We start from the raw sequence: 12,120 nt of genomic DNA on the forward strand, positions 1-12,120 counted from the left end.
TATTTGAGTTGACATGTTTATGCATCCACATATCTATCATTCGATCATTTTTCAACACATCTGGAGGCTTCACAGAAATCCGACGTCGTTACGTAACCACAGCGAGGGGGAAAAAAAAAAGCATACGATTACGTAACATGACCCCGCCCACCATCTGCTCGCGCATGCGCAATGCGCAGCAGCTAGGCTAAGCTCCGCCATTGAGGGAGTTACGATTCCGAGGGAAGGGTCAGGGAGAGAGAGAGAGGAGAACCTCCATCGGTACGGCACGGTCTCGTGTTCCCCCGTGGGCTTCTAAAGGGGTTAACAACCGTAGCAGGCGTCGGTAACAGTCTACGGATACTCTCGCCGCTTTTCTGTGCTCGATTGTCGTTTGTGTTTCGTCGCCTTCGAGGGACAAAATTGGAAGAAGTAACGGGGGGCAAAGCTAGGCGAGCTAACGCTAGCTTGGCTAGCTGTTCACGGGAGGGTGGTGAGGAGGGGAGGGGAGGGGTGGGGGGGTTCTTGCCTACTCTCGTTTGATGGATCCGCGAATCGCCTGGTTCCAACCAGAACAACGCGGACCTGCCAACAACCTGTGGATGCAGATCTGGGAGACGACGCAAGGGCTCGGCTACCTGCACGTCAACAACAGTTTCGGCATCCTGAAAGCGAGCCTCAGCACGCCGTCGGGAGCCGTCCTTCTCACCGCTGGAACCGGGACATCCGAGTCGACCATGACTAGTCCCACCGGGGACGGCGAGCTCGTAGATCAGCGGGACTTTTTGCCGCTGGAGTCCGGCAACCGCAACCATCGGGCGGCCACGCCGAGCAACAGGGGCCCGGCGGACGGGCACCCGAATAAGAGGAAACGGGACAACAAGGCGAGCACTTTCGGATTCAACTCCAGCCTTTTGAACGGTGGATCCGGCACGGAGGGCCGCGACGTGTACGCGGGCACGCCGTGGAAAAGCAGGAACTACTCGGAAGGGATCGTGGGGTAAGAGAAAGTTTGTGTTTTGGAGTCCGTACTTAGTCATATGAAGGCCCAAAGCCAACCTGGTCAAGTGGCCCTTCATATCCGAAAAGAGTAAACATTCTCCCGTTTGGCTGACTTTGACAATGTTCTTCAAATCTTAACAAATATATAACAAAAAATCTGCACACTTTGCTGCAATTGAACATTTTGGTCACTTGGAAATCTTTTCTCGGCTGACACTGACAACTTTCAAAAAGTATTGTCACTTGTCACAAAACATTCCTAATAAATTTGTTTTTAGTCAGGGATGTTCAATACCACTTTTACTTTTTAGTACTAACTGATCCAGCTACTAATTTTGATTACATAAATCAGATCGATACGATACTAGGTATCGATACTAGCCTGTCTATTTTGAAGAATGTAAAACCATACTCGTTGTTTTGAATTGAAGAGAGCTTTATTCATAGTTTTGGGGAGATATTTGGGAGCCCCATGTTTGCGCCATTTAAATCTATTCTACTTTATTTGTAAATTGTTTGTGTTTTGAATTAATCGATTCTTTCGAGTGCCACTACGATCATAAAACGAAGACTGAGATTGAGTAACTAGGCCTTTCAAATGGGCAAAAGGTTTGGTATGAAAATTCAAAATAAACAACCCAATAAAATTGTTATCCTGCACTTCCGCAACACGCCAAAGTTTGCGGTCGCGGGGCCTTAAGCAGGTGCTTAGTTGGCTCATGCCTCAGGCCAGCTCTGCTGCACATGAGCACAACGTGCACCCGATGTGACCGAGTCCGCCCACCTCCACTCTGTACTTGACACACTCGTCACGTGATCCTCCCACTAGTGAACACACATTCAGTACGTTTCAAGCAGCATGTGCCTCGCTCGTATTTTTCCTCAAATCTGGACTGGCCTTTCAACTCCATGTACAGGTAGGGCAAGGTGCGGCCCCCGGGCCAGATTTGGCCTTTCAGATGATTGTAAGTGGCCTCGTTGAAATTCTCATTGCAACGAATATGATTTGAATTATTATTTGGGTTCTCACCTCGAATATTTCGAGCATACCTTTTAGAACACCCGTAACGAAAATTCAAAGGAATAGCTGGTGATAATTATAGTGCTCGTATTAGATCCCGTTGTAGAAAGTGCCTCGGGCACATTTACAGCAAGTCACATGCGCAGTGTATATATAGCAGGGCAACATGTTCATCAGTCAAGGTGTCAAGCGAGACAAGACGTATTGTTGCTGCACCGTGTGGTCGGTCAAGTTGACTAAGTCCAGGAAAAAAAAAAAGATTTTAGCTTCACATTGTGGAGATAATAGAACCTTCAACAAAAATATAGGCAGTTTGAAGGTATCCAATCTCATCGGTATTTTTATTTTGGTCTTTATGCTGCCGTTATCCTTAGCTCAATTTCACCAACGGTGTCATTTGAACCAAAAGCAGCCCGAGAGCTTCGACGTTTGAGACTCGGTCGTCGGAGCGACCGAGCGCCTCTCGCGCTGCTTCTCGTCGCTTTTTGTTTTGCAGTGCGTAAATTCATCTCTGTGATTTGCGGTTTGCGAGCGGTCGTAAAACTGCGCCCCATCGCAGCATATGATTTGTGCCCTCGCCAGCAGAGGCCAGAGTGACGGTGGGCGTGCGTCTTGAATACATTTTTCCTCCCCCGGGGAGCGTCTACGCTATATTTGGACATGGGACACAAAGGCATGTGCTTATTTGTTTTCCACACTCTCCTTTTGCGTTCTGGCTCCCCCTTCCCCTGAGCGTCCCGTCTCGCAGTTGTTGACACGCTCCACACGGACTTGACTTCCGTAAACCTGAGACCTCTTTGCGGATGTCCAATCGGGGGAGAAGTTGATGTAGCTCCATAGTCGAGCTGCCTTATATGGATTCAGGAAGTCGGCAGAGCCCCGGAGAGCTTCTTGCGTCGGCTGAGTCCAAGTTAAGGAACTTCCAGCAGATTTTATTGTGCCCAGTATGAAATAACGGGAATGGAAACCATCGGTTCTTTTCTTCGGCTTTGGCCCACCGTCAAACCGTTGACTTTTACTACAGGCAGTTCTCCAAGCTAAAATTTGAACGTTCTTTAAAATATGTGAAAAAGACGTGAAGTGCTGTTTAAAATGTTAAGTGTCTCTTCCATACAGAGAGCATGCCGAATTTACACAGCATGGAAGGCATATAAAAAGTCAACACACCCCAGTAGTTCAAATGCCAGTTTTGATATTAAAACATTTTTGATATTAAAAAAAATAATCAAAAATATATCATTTTCAAAATAATTCATCAAAATAAATCATTTTGTAATTAAAAATAAAAAAAATGCCCGAGGGTCGGATTATAATCGCAGCACGGGTCACACGTTGTCTACATTTGTTTGGGCTCCTAAAATGGCGGTTGAGACAAAAGCAATCAACGGCGCTTGCTTGGTGATTCTGAACTAACGTACCAAACCATTCATCACTTAGATGCCTGTGGTTTAATTGTCGCCGCATCAGCACACCCATAAAGCCAACAGGTTTGATCTCAGATGCACGTCACCACTTGGGCATGTGCTCCACTCCGATACAGCGATCAACGTTCACGCTTTTTTTTTTGTTCAAGGAGCCAGACACATGCTGATTGTTTCCATGTTTTACTGCCCACTGGAGATGAGGCATTGTAATTGACAAATCAGTGTGAAATTGAGTAGTCATGCCTCCAAGGAGTTGTGACGGATGACTTGGATTTTTGGCTAGAAGTCGTTTGCTGACTCCACGACGTCCACCACGGCCAAGTATCGGCGCTAATGATAGCAGGAGTCGAGTATTGCGTTTTCCCAACCTTTTATCGAGACAAGTTAATTTCGTACATTGAGCATGCAATTATTTTTTTAGTGCAACTTTGTGACCATGCGTGTACGCAAGTCAAAACGCTTTTTACAAGGAAATGAGTGAAAATCCCATTAATCGGTTCTCCCATAATATGTCTTTCAGTGAGGAAAAAAAAAATAACGCTCCATAATATTGCACTGTATAAAAACAATATTAAATGACTGGTGCAGCAATGAATGGGTTCTATGTTTTTTGGCTCTGCAGCATTTATTTCCCATGTAAAATTGCCTTCTTAGCGCATGGCCAGTGAAATGAAATGAAACTCTTTGCACATCAAGTGTGAGGTTGCGCTCGATTGCGACTCTCCATACACACCAGCACGGAAACATGACTCAGCAATATGCCTTTATTACTGCCATTAACTTTTACAGTAGAACACGGATACGCTAAATTTCCATTTTAAGCCTGCCTGGCAGCTTGGATAATGAAATTAATTAGGCGCTGGAAGCAAAAAACAAAGGGCCCAGACCAGAACCAGTCGTCGCCAGTGTAACGGGAACCGCTGCTGTGTGTCTTTTTGGCCAACACCTCGGATCAGTTCATGAGGTTAAACATTCATGAACGTGCCATCTGTGAGACATAGACACCGCTTTGCCTCTTGTTTATGCTTTTCCGCTTTTGAACGCAGCAACGTGCCGTGGTACGGGTTCTCTCACCTCCAGCGTCGGGGCTCGCAGTGTCACGTGACACTTGGCGGTATTTGGTTGCAAAGGTTGGCCACTTTGGTTCGTCTAAATCGCGGCATGACGTCGGGGAAGCCAAAGAATTTTTTTTTTTTCCCAATAAGCAAGATTTTTTAAAAAGAAACTTCGAGACCAGTTTTCAAACCTTGGGAAAACCGGTTTTAGTTGCAACGGCCTCGTCAGCACAAACACATTGCAGCTCAGCTTCTGTCAAACCTGATCATCGCTATCAAACAAGACATTTTATGTTTAGAGCATCAACTGAAGAGTTCTCTTGCACTTTCCTGAAAAGAAGTACTTTTTTTTTTTCCTTTTACTACACCCCGTGTATATCAAATCATGAAAGCAGGACTCCGAGAGAAATGCTAACATTCACAACCATCAAGTGGAGCCTAATGGTGTTTTGGAAACAACCCTTGTCCTTCCCCCCCAGGAGCACTCTTGGCTTCTGCAAAAGCTTACGTAACTTTACTATAATCCAGGCAAGTGGGATTAATCGGATAAACGGAGCCGCGGACCCACAGGACTTGTAACTCAATCCGAGGAGCTTGCGTAGGCGACGAGACTTTCCGTGGCCTGGCCCATTTCCCTAGAAGTGAAACTTATGAATGAAACTTAAGCTACATTTAGGCTGTGTTGACCAAGACACTATTCTCTTCCAAATTTAAAACCCTTAAATAATCAGACAAAAGTCTTTTTTTTTTTTTTTAATACGTTGAACCAGAATGATGTATGTTGTGTTGTTTTATTGTTACCTCAAAAGCTAGATGGAAGTAGTCATGTTGTAAACACGCCTAGTGGAGCTGTTGACTTTCATTTTTCCTCAAATGAAACCTAACGGTGCCGCGACGCTGCACTTTGCACAAGGGGAGGGAGAGGGGAAAATAAATAAATATAAGAGATTAGTCATTACATTGGAACTTTGCCCAGCTTGCAATTTTAGACTATTTCAAACAAACAAATATACCTCGGTGTGCTGGTTAAAGCCATTATGCTCTCCTTTAAAATGAGCTGTTTTGGCTTTTCCGTTTGTCATATTAAAAGAGACATATCATGGAAAATGGACTTTTCATCACTCTGAGATGCCCGGAATTGTGAAAAATCCTTTTGACTGTTCTCTGCGCCACTAGTAGTCTAAAATCGACACAACACGAAAATCCAACACGTTTTAAATTCTGAATACAAAGTGTAAACAATGACTCCCTTCGAATAATTGTGTTTTGTTGAAAAGTTAACCAAAGTAAGGATCAATAAGGCAGTCAACCACGACTGTTGACTGCTTCGGTATTTCAACCGGGGTTAAAGGTCAAAGTCAGCTTTTGAATCTATTATACCTCAATGCTGTCCAACAGGCTTCTCTCGGTTTTGAAAGACTTCAATGTTTCTACAGGGCGTTGCTTTGAATTCTGATGAGCTGTCAAAGCCAGTCCAGCAGAATGACACATTTAAATACCGCAGCGTGTGACTACTTTGAAAATCGAGGCGGGATTCCCATTGGCTGTTTTTTGCAGCCGTGCCTCCGTTTTCGCTGATAAATGCGGTCAAAGAAAGAGGTCGGTCGGTCGCCACGCCGGATGCGGGCAGGGTGACCCGTTCTCAAGGACGCGCGCTGGTAGTCCTCATTATAAAGCTCAGTCCATCTGAGCTTTTTTTTTTTTTTTGTTTTTTGACCCATCGAGCAATAAATCTTATTCAAAACGGATGAGACTGAATGTTTTGATTTTTTTTCAATGAGTGACTTTTAGAGTATGACAAGGATGAAGGTTTTTAACTTCAATTTCAAATTTGTTCTCGTCCAGGTTACACGAAGAGATCCGAGACTTCTACGCGTACATTTCTCCACGGCCGGAGGAGGAGAAGATGAGGCTGGAGGTGGTCGACAGAATTAAAGGCGTCATTCACAACCTTTGGCCAAGCGCTGAGGTATAGCCACCTGGCTGGATCCACTTATACAATATTGGTAGCATTTGAGGATTGGTCGCTCGAAATGACGCAAATCATCCCAAAACACAAGCCGGCGAGTCGCTGCCGTGCAAGAGTTCATTCATTCATTCATTCACAGAGACATTTCTGCAATCAGCTTAGTGGCGTAAATGCACGCACAGTCACTACATTTTCATTTCAGGCCATTTAAGAGCGGGCTTAAATCTATTTGTGTTCTGCCACCAGCGTGTTGCTCAACAGGAGGGTTTAAAAGGTGGAAGGTTGGATGAGATCATTGGCTTAAAGTTGTATTTTTGTCTTTATTGTCACGTCTGATTTGTACAACATTCCTAATGGGAAATGGGGGGGTGACATATTGTAAAATCAAATAATGATCACACTGCGCCATACAGATGTTCTACTCGATTCTGTTGTGATGAGTCATTATGTGTCCCGATAGGTGCAAGTTTTTGGAAGCTTCAGCACGGGCCTCTATTTGCCAACAAGGTGAGTCACCAACATATCTTTATTCATGCTAGACAACCTTTGTGGTTTTTTTTTTTTTTTTTTTTTTTTGTGGAGGATACGTTTCAACATTTAGTCTCCCAGGAGGAAAAAAAAATACCAGTGGTCGCATTTCCTTCATTATAATGAAAAATGTTCCTCTTTCCCACGATATTTGTTTCTTTGTCCAAAGTTCTGAGTGTTTTCATTGTCTCCACAGTGACATCGACTTGGTGGTATTCGGGAAGTGGGAAACGCTCCCCCTGTGGACACTGGAAGAAGCTCTTCGCAAGAGGAACGTGGCCGACAAGAACTCCATCAAAGTTCTGGACAAAGCCACGGTGAGCGTCATTTTCTTCTCCTTTCAAAAGAACGGCCGCTGAGAAGTTGTCAGACAAGGGAAAGCCCAGGGAAGGATGTCTCGGTCGAAAAGTGCTGCGATGGCGTTGGCTTGCTGGCCCAATTTCAAGACATTCCAGCTCTGTATTTTGCAAGCGCTCAGTCCTTGGAAAAGGAAAGTGAAATGTTTTTGTTTTGCTTGTGTGTTGCCGCAGATGTTTTTATTCCCCTCGATAGTTATGTAAAAACTTTCCTCGTCTTGTTATTTGAAATAAGCCATCCCAATTAGCCACAAATGATAAGTAAAGATTTTGTGTTATTTGGTATTATTATTATTTTTGACTTTTATCATGATGATTATTTCATTGTCTTCCCAGGTGCCCATCATCAAACTGACCGACTCCTTCACGGAGGTCAAGGTGGACATCAGCTTCAACGTGGAGAGCGGCGTCAAAGCGGCATGCCTCATCAAGGAATTCAAAGAGGTACTCTTGCTTCAGGACCCCGCCCGGCCGGCGTCTTTAGCCCCCCACTGCCATGTGTCAACATCATATTCCTGGTGTGCAGAAATACCCCGTGCTGCCTTACCTGGTCTTGGTGCTCAAGCAGTTCCTCCTACAGAGGGACCTCAACGAGGTTTTCACCGGCGGAATCGGGTCCTACAGCCTCTTCCTCATGGCCGTCAGCTTCCTGCAGGTGTGAAGGGGGAGGGGCTTAGGCATTTCTGAAAATGATTTGGCACGTCCAAGCTCAGTTGCTGTCCTCATCCGTCACCATTTACAATCCTCGCACACCGTTCCTCTTTTCCCTCCACTAGCTTCACTACAGGGAAGACGTTTGCAGCCCCAACATCAACTTTGGCGTGCTGCTCATCGAGTTCTTTGAGCTCTACGGACGCCATTTCAACTACCTAAAAACGGGCATCCGGATAAAGGACGGCGGCTGCTACGTGGCCAAAGATGAAGTTCAGAAGAACATGATGGACGGTTACAGGCCCTCCATGCTCTACATCGAGGACCCGCTGCAGCCAGGTGGGAATTTTTTATTTTAATTTTTTTAATACCACGCATTCTTTTGCAACACATCTCCTCAAAGAAAATCTTGTTATCCCACAGACAACGACGTTGGCCGCAGCTCCTACGGCGCCATGCAGGTGAAGCAAGCGTTTGACTACGCCTACGTGGTGCTCAGCCACGCCGTGTCGCCCATCGCCAAGTACTACCCCAACAATGACACCGAGAGGTAAGCGCGTCTCATTGTTGATGCCCAGTCAGTCTCGCTTGTTTAATATTTAGTGAGGATTCAGAATTAATAAAATAAAAAAAGAAATCTTTTATTTATTTATTTATTTATTTTTTTACAAATGAGATTTTTATTGTCTAATTTCTAAATGCAAGTTTCTCCACGGCAATCTTACTGGCTGCCTTTTTAGTAAAGAGACTCTAAATTCCATTGTGCTGAGTTGTCGCTCCTCATTTGCAGCATACTCGGCCGAATCATCCGCGTGACTCAGGAGGTGGACGAGTACAGGGAGTGGATTCGAAACAACTGGGGAAGCCCATCCCAGAAGGACCTGCCGCTCAACCGTACGTCACCCAAAACAAATGTTCACGCAGCTGACTGTCAAAATTTCTTTTCGTTCGTTTTCAGACTTGGTGTGCTATCTTGTTTTGAAATTGATTTTGAAATAGAATCCAGCATATAACACTGAAATCTATTTCACATTTTAAATGAAAAAAAAAAAAATCAAGTCGCTTTCAAATTGCCCTAAAGCCCGCAATCTCGACTCATTTATCTCGCCGGTGTTTATTGCAGGAAATGACGTGACGCTGTTCGAGTCGCAACAGCTGGATCAGTGCAACAACAACGTTCCGGAAGAAGAGGACGACGAGGATGACGACGTCGTAGTGATCCTGCCGACGAGGAGCAAAACCTCGTCATCCAACTCGTCGTCGTCGCCGTCTCCTTCCCTGCACTCGTCGCCGTCCTCATCCCCGCTTTCGCCCTCGACCACATCCTCCAGTTCCAGCGACGGGGTCAGTCTTTCATCTTCAACTTGATATTCTTGTTCTTGCTCATAAAATACAGTGGGGGACAGAACTCTCCTGAAAATGTCACTCAACTTCAATAATTGACTCCAGAATGAAAAATCTGTTGACGACTGGACTTTATATGTAGTCGCCATTGTCAATCTGCGTTTTTTTTTATTTTTTTAAACAGGATTCGGACGGTACGCCGTGCAAGACAGCCAAGCAACAATCGGGTCGTGCTGCCAGTGCCCACAGAGAAAAGTCGGCCGTGGTGACCAATCACCGGATGCAGAACCGCACGACCAGCACTCCACCCGCAAGCAACAAGGGAGGAAAGGTGTGCCGATACTCCGCCGACATCACAGTCTTTTACACAACATTGAAGAAAAAATGTTTTTGACCATTTTTAATGGCTATTTTCTGTGATTAAGGAGAGTGGGTTAGATTCCTAATAGATTCATAGCTTCAGATTTGTTATTATAATTTATCGTTTTGAAGCTGAATTTTTCACGATGACCAATTATGGTGGGAGATTTAGCCCCCTTTTAACAAACTCAACCTGCTTGTTTTGGAACGCTGATCGAAAACCAACGGTTTGAGATTCAAACCCAGAACTTCTCAATTACAAGGCAAAGATGTTCATTGCTGGGTCACCAAGCACAATTCCCCCAATGCGGTGTCAAATAATGCGATTGATTCAGCGCCTCCAGGCAATCGTCATATGTCTTCTCCCTTCTCCGTCGACATTTCAGGCCCGCTCTCAGCACAAGGGCGGCCAGCAGAGCTCCTCCCGCTCCTCCGGAAACAGCAAAAATCACCCAAGCAACCGGCCGCACCACCAGGGCAACGGCAAGAAGAGGAAAAATGTGCGGGACTCTGCGCCAGAGGAGCTTTGCAGATAAGGAAGTAGCCTTGGTCCCTCCACCCTAAATGACTCTTTAAAGGAGAGAGAAAAAAAAAGGAGAACAACGACCAGTTTTCCCTGCAAGCCAGCAGCCTTTTGTTCTTTTCGCCTCTAGCGCCACCTGATGTACAGGAGAAGAATATTCTCTTGGAGCAATATGCCACAGACTTCCGCTGTTGGGGGAAAAAAATGTTTCTATAAAAAAGGAAAAAATAATAGTGGAAATGGCTTCAAATGTACAAAAAAAAAAGATTTTTTTAAAATGACCGCATTGAGGTGTAACTTATGCATGATTTTTTTCGATGATTTTTGTTATGTCGGAACAGGTCTTAGGAAAATTTCTAGGAAAAAAAAAAACACTAAAAAGAAAAAAACAATTCTTTCATAGGATGATCTTTTTACAAAAAAAAACACCCACTGCTTTTTTTTTTCTTTCACGGGTGTCTCGTTGCCATGCCAACATGACCAATCATCATCATCAGCATCCTTCTTTTTACTGTCGGTGTTAATGTTGACCTTTATGGTAATCGCACGTGTCCATATTTGTCAGGGTTTCTCCAACTTCTTCCACACAAACCTGAAAATTCAACACATGCTGTACATATACTAAAAATACTAAGCAACAAATAAAAATGGACGATCAATTAAAAGACGTTCCTCCAGCCCCTACACTGTTTGGGAAACCCTGGCTCGTCAGGTGGAGTCGAAGAAAACCGCGATTTTGAGATATATAAACATTAAAAACGTGTTAGCGATACAATTGTGGCGACAAACTTGTGTATTTGTTAAATATATTTATTTTTTTATGAATTATATGAAGATAGTATATGGATAAATATAGATAATATGAACCCTTTGAGGAGACTATGTTTAGATGCTGCGATGTGGGAGCTTTAATCAGGTACAACGACAACAAATATTTTTTCTTCCTAATTATGATCATTGGCAGTTGTGACCAAGTTGACAAGGGTGAGAGAGCATTTTACGAGTCATGATTTTTATGTGTGCTTGTTTGATTTTAATTTTTCGGTCTACTTGGGGGTGTTACAATTTTTTGGTGATTCGTAACAAACTTTTCTTAAAGATAATAACATAAAAAGAGCACATGAGAATTTATTACGACAACAAAGACAACTGTTCTCAAAAGATTCAAGTATCGTACCTCTAGACCCCTCAAAATTGGGAAAACCTGGTTAGACCACATCTTTTGTCATTGCAGTACATAGTCTAACCTGTAGGTGGTGCTAGTACCTCGCTGTGAAAACCCTTGCCTTGTACTGCATTTAAATGATCAAATTCACATCTTATCGAAACTGAAAAATATATTGTTGTTTTTAATACCCTGATCACAGCCAGCAAATACAGACCATCTGTTATTTCCATTTTTTTTTTCCAAGTCTTGGCAGCCATTTTCAATGCAATACTATGTTTAAATGCAGTCCCGAAGCACTTGTGTTACGGAAAATAAGGACATGGACATATGATTATAGTGATAGTTTGGAGGGGGTTGTCATGGAAAGTTAAAGGGTTGTAAAGAGTAAACGTCTCGAAACAAAAAGAAACCCTTTTGGACGTTGAAGAAAGTTCCCATCTGTACTGACTGTATCGTCTTTGCTGCTTTTCACCAGTTTCATGCAATAAAATCAAACAACAACAAAAAGTATTGGTGAGTTTTTTAAATTATTTTGTAATATCAAGCAAGAAACATTCGATCCCAGAACCTAGCAACATTAAAAAAAAAAAGAATCCAAAAGGCTAATGAAATCAAATTTTAATTGGACACAAAATGGCCGCTTTCTTCATTTGCAAATGTTTTGATTTGGGGGTGGGCGTGGTTGTGTTTGACAGACATGCGCGAGGGGGCGGGTCTTGTGATTCTCAAAGAGGCAGCGC

General features: G+C 43.8%; 1 protein-coding gene across 1 annotated transcript; it reads left to right on the plus strand.

The window, feature by feature from the left end:
- Positions 1-195: 195 nt before the first annotated feature.
- tent4b (terminal nucleotidyltransferase 4B) lies at positions 196-11,890 on the plus strand. The gene is made up of 12 exons (XM_037247742.1): positions 196-979; positions 6,327-6,450; positions 6,911-6,957; positions 7,175-7,295; positions 7,671-7,778; positions 7,861-7,989; positions 8,111-8,324; positions 8,409-8,535; positions 8,776-8,879; positions 9,109-9,329; positions 9,514-9,660; positions 10,076-11,890. The coding sequence occupies exons 1-12, from the start codon at positions 522-524 to the stop codon at positions 10,223-10,225; spliced, it is 1,950 nt and encodes a 649-aa protein (XP_037103637.1). The 5' UTR covers positions 196-521; the 3' UTR covers positions 10,226-11,890.
- The last annotated feature ends 230 nt before the right edge of the window (positions 11,891-12,120 follow it).

This window comes from Syngnathus acus, chromosome 3 (assembly GCF_901709675.1).
Source record: "Syngnathus acus chromosome 3, fSynAcu1.2, whole genome shotgun sequence".
Classification (NCBI taxonomy): domain Eukaryota; kingdom Metazoa; phylum Chordata; class Actinopteri; order Syngnathiformes; family Syngnathidae; genus Syngnathus; species Syngnathus acus.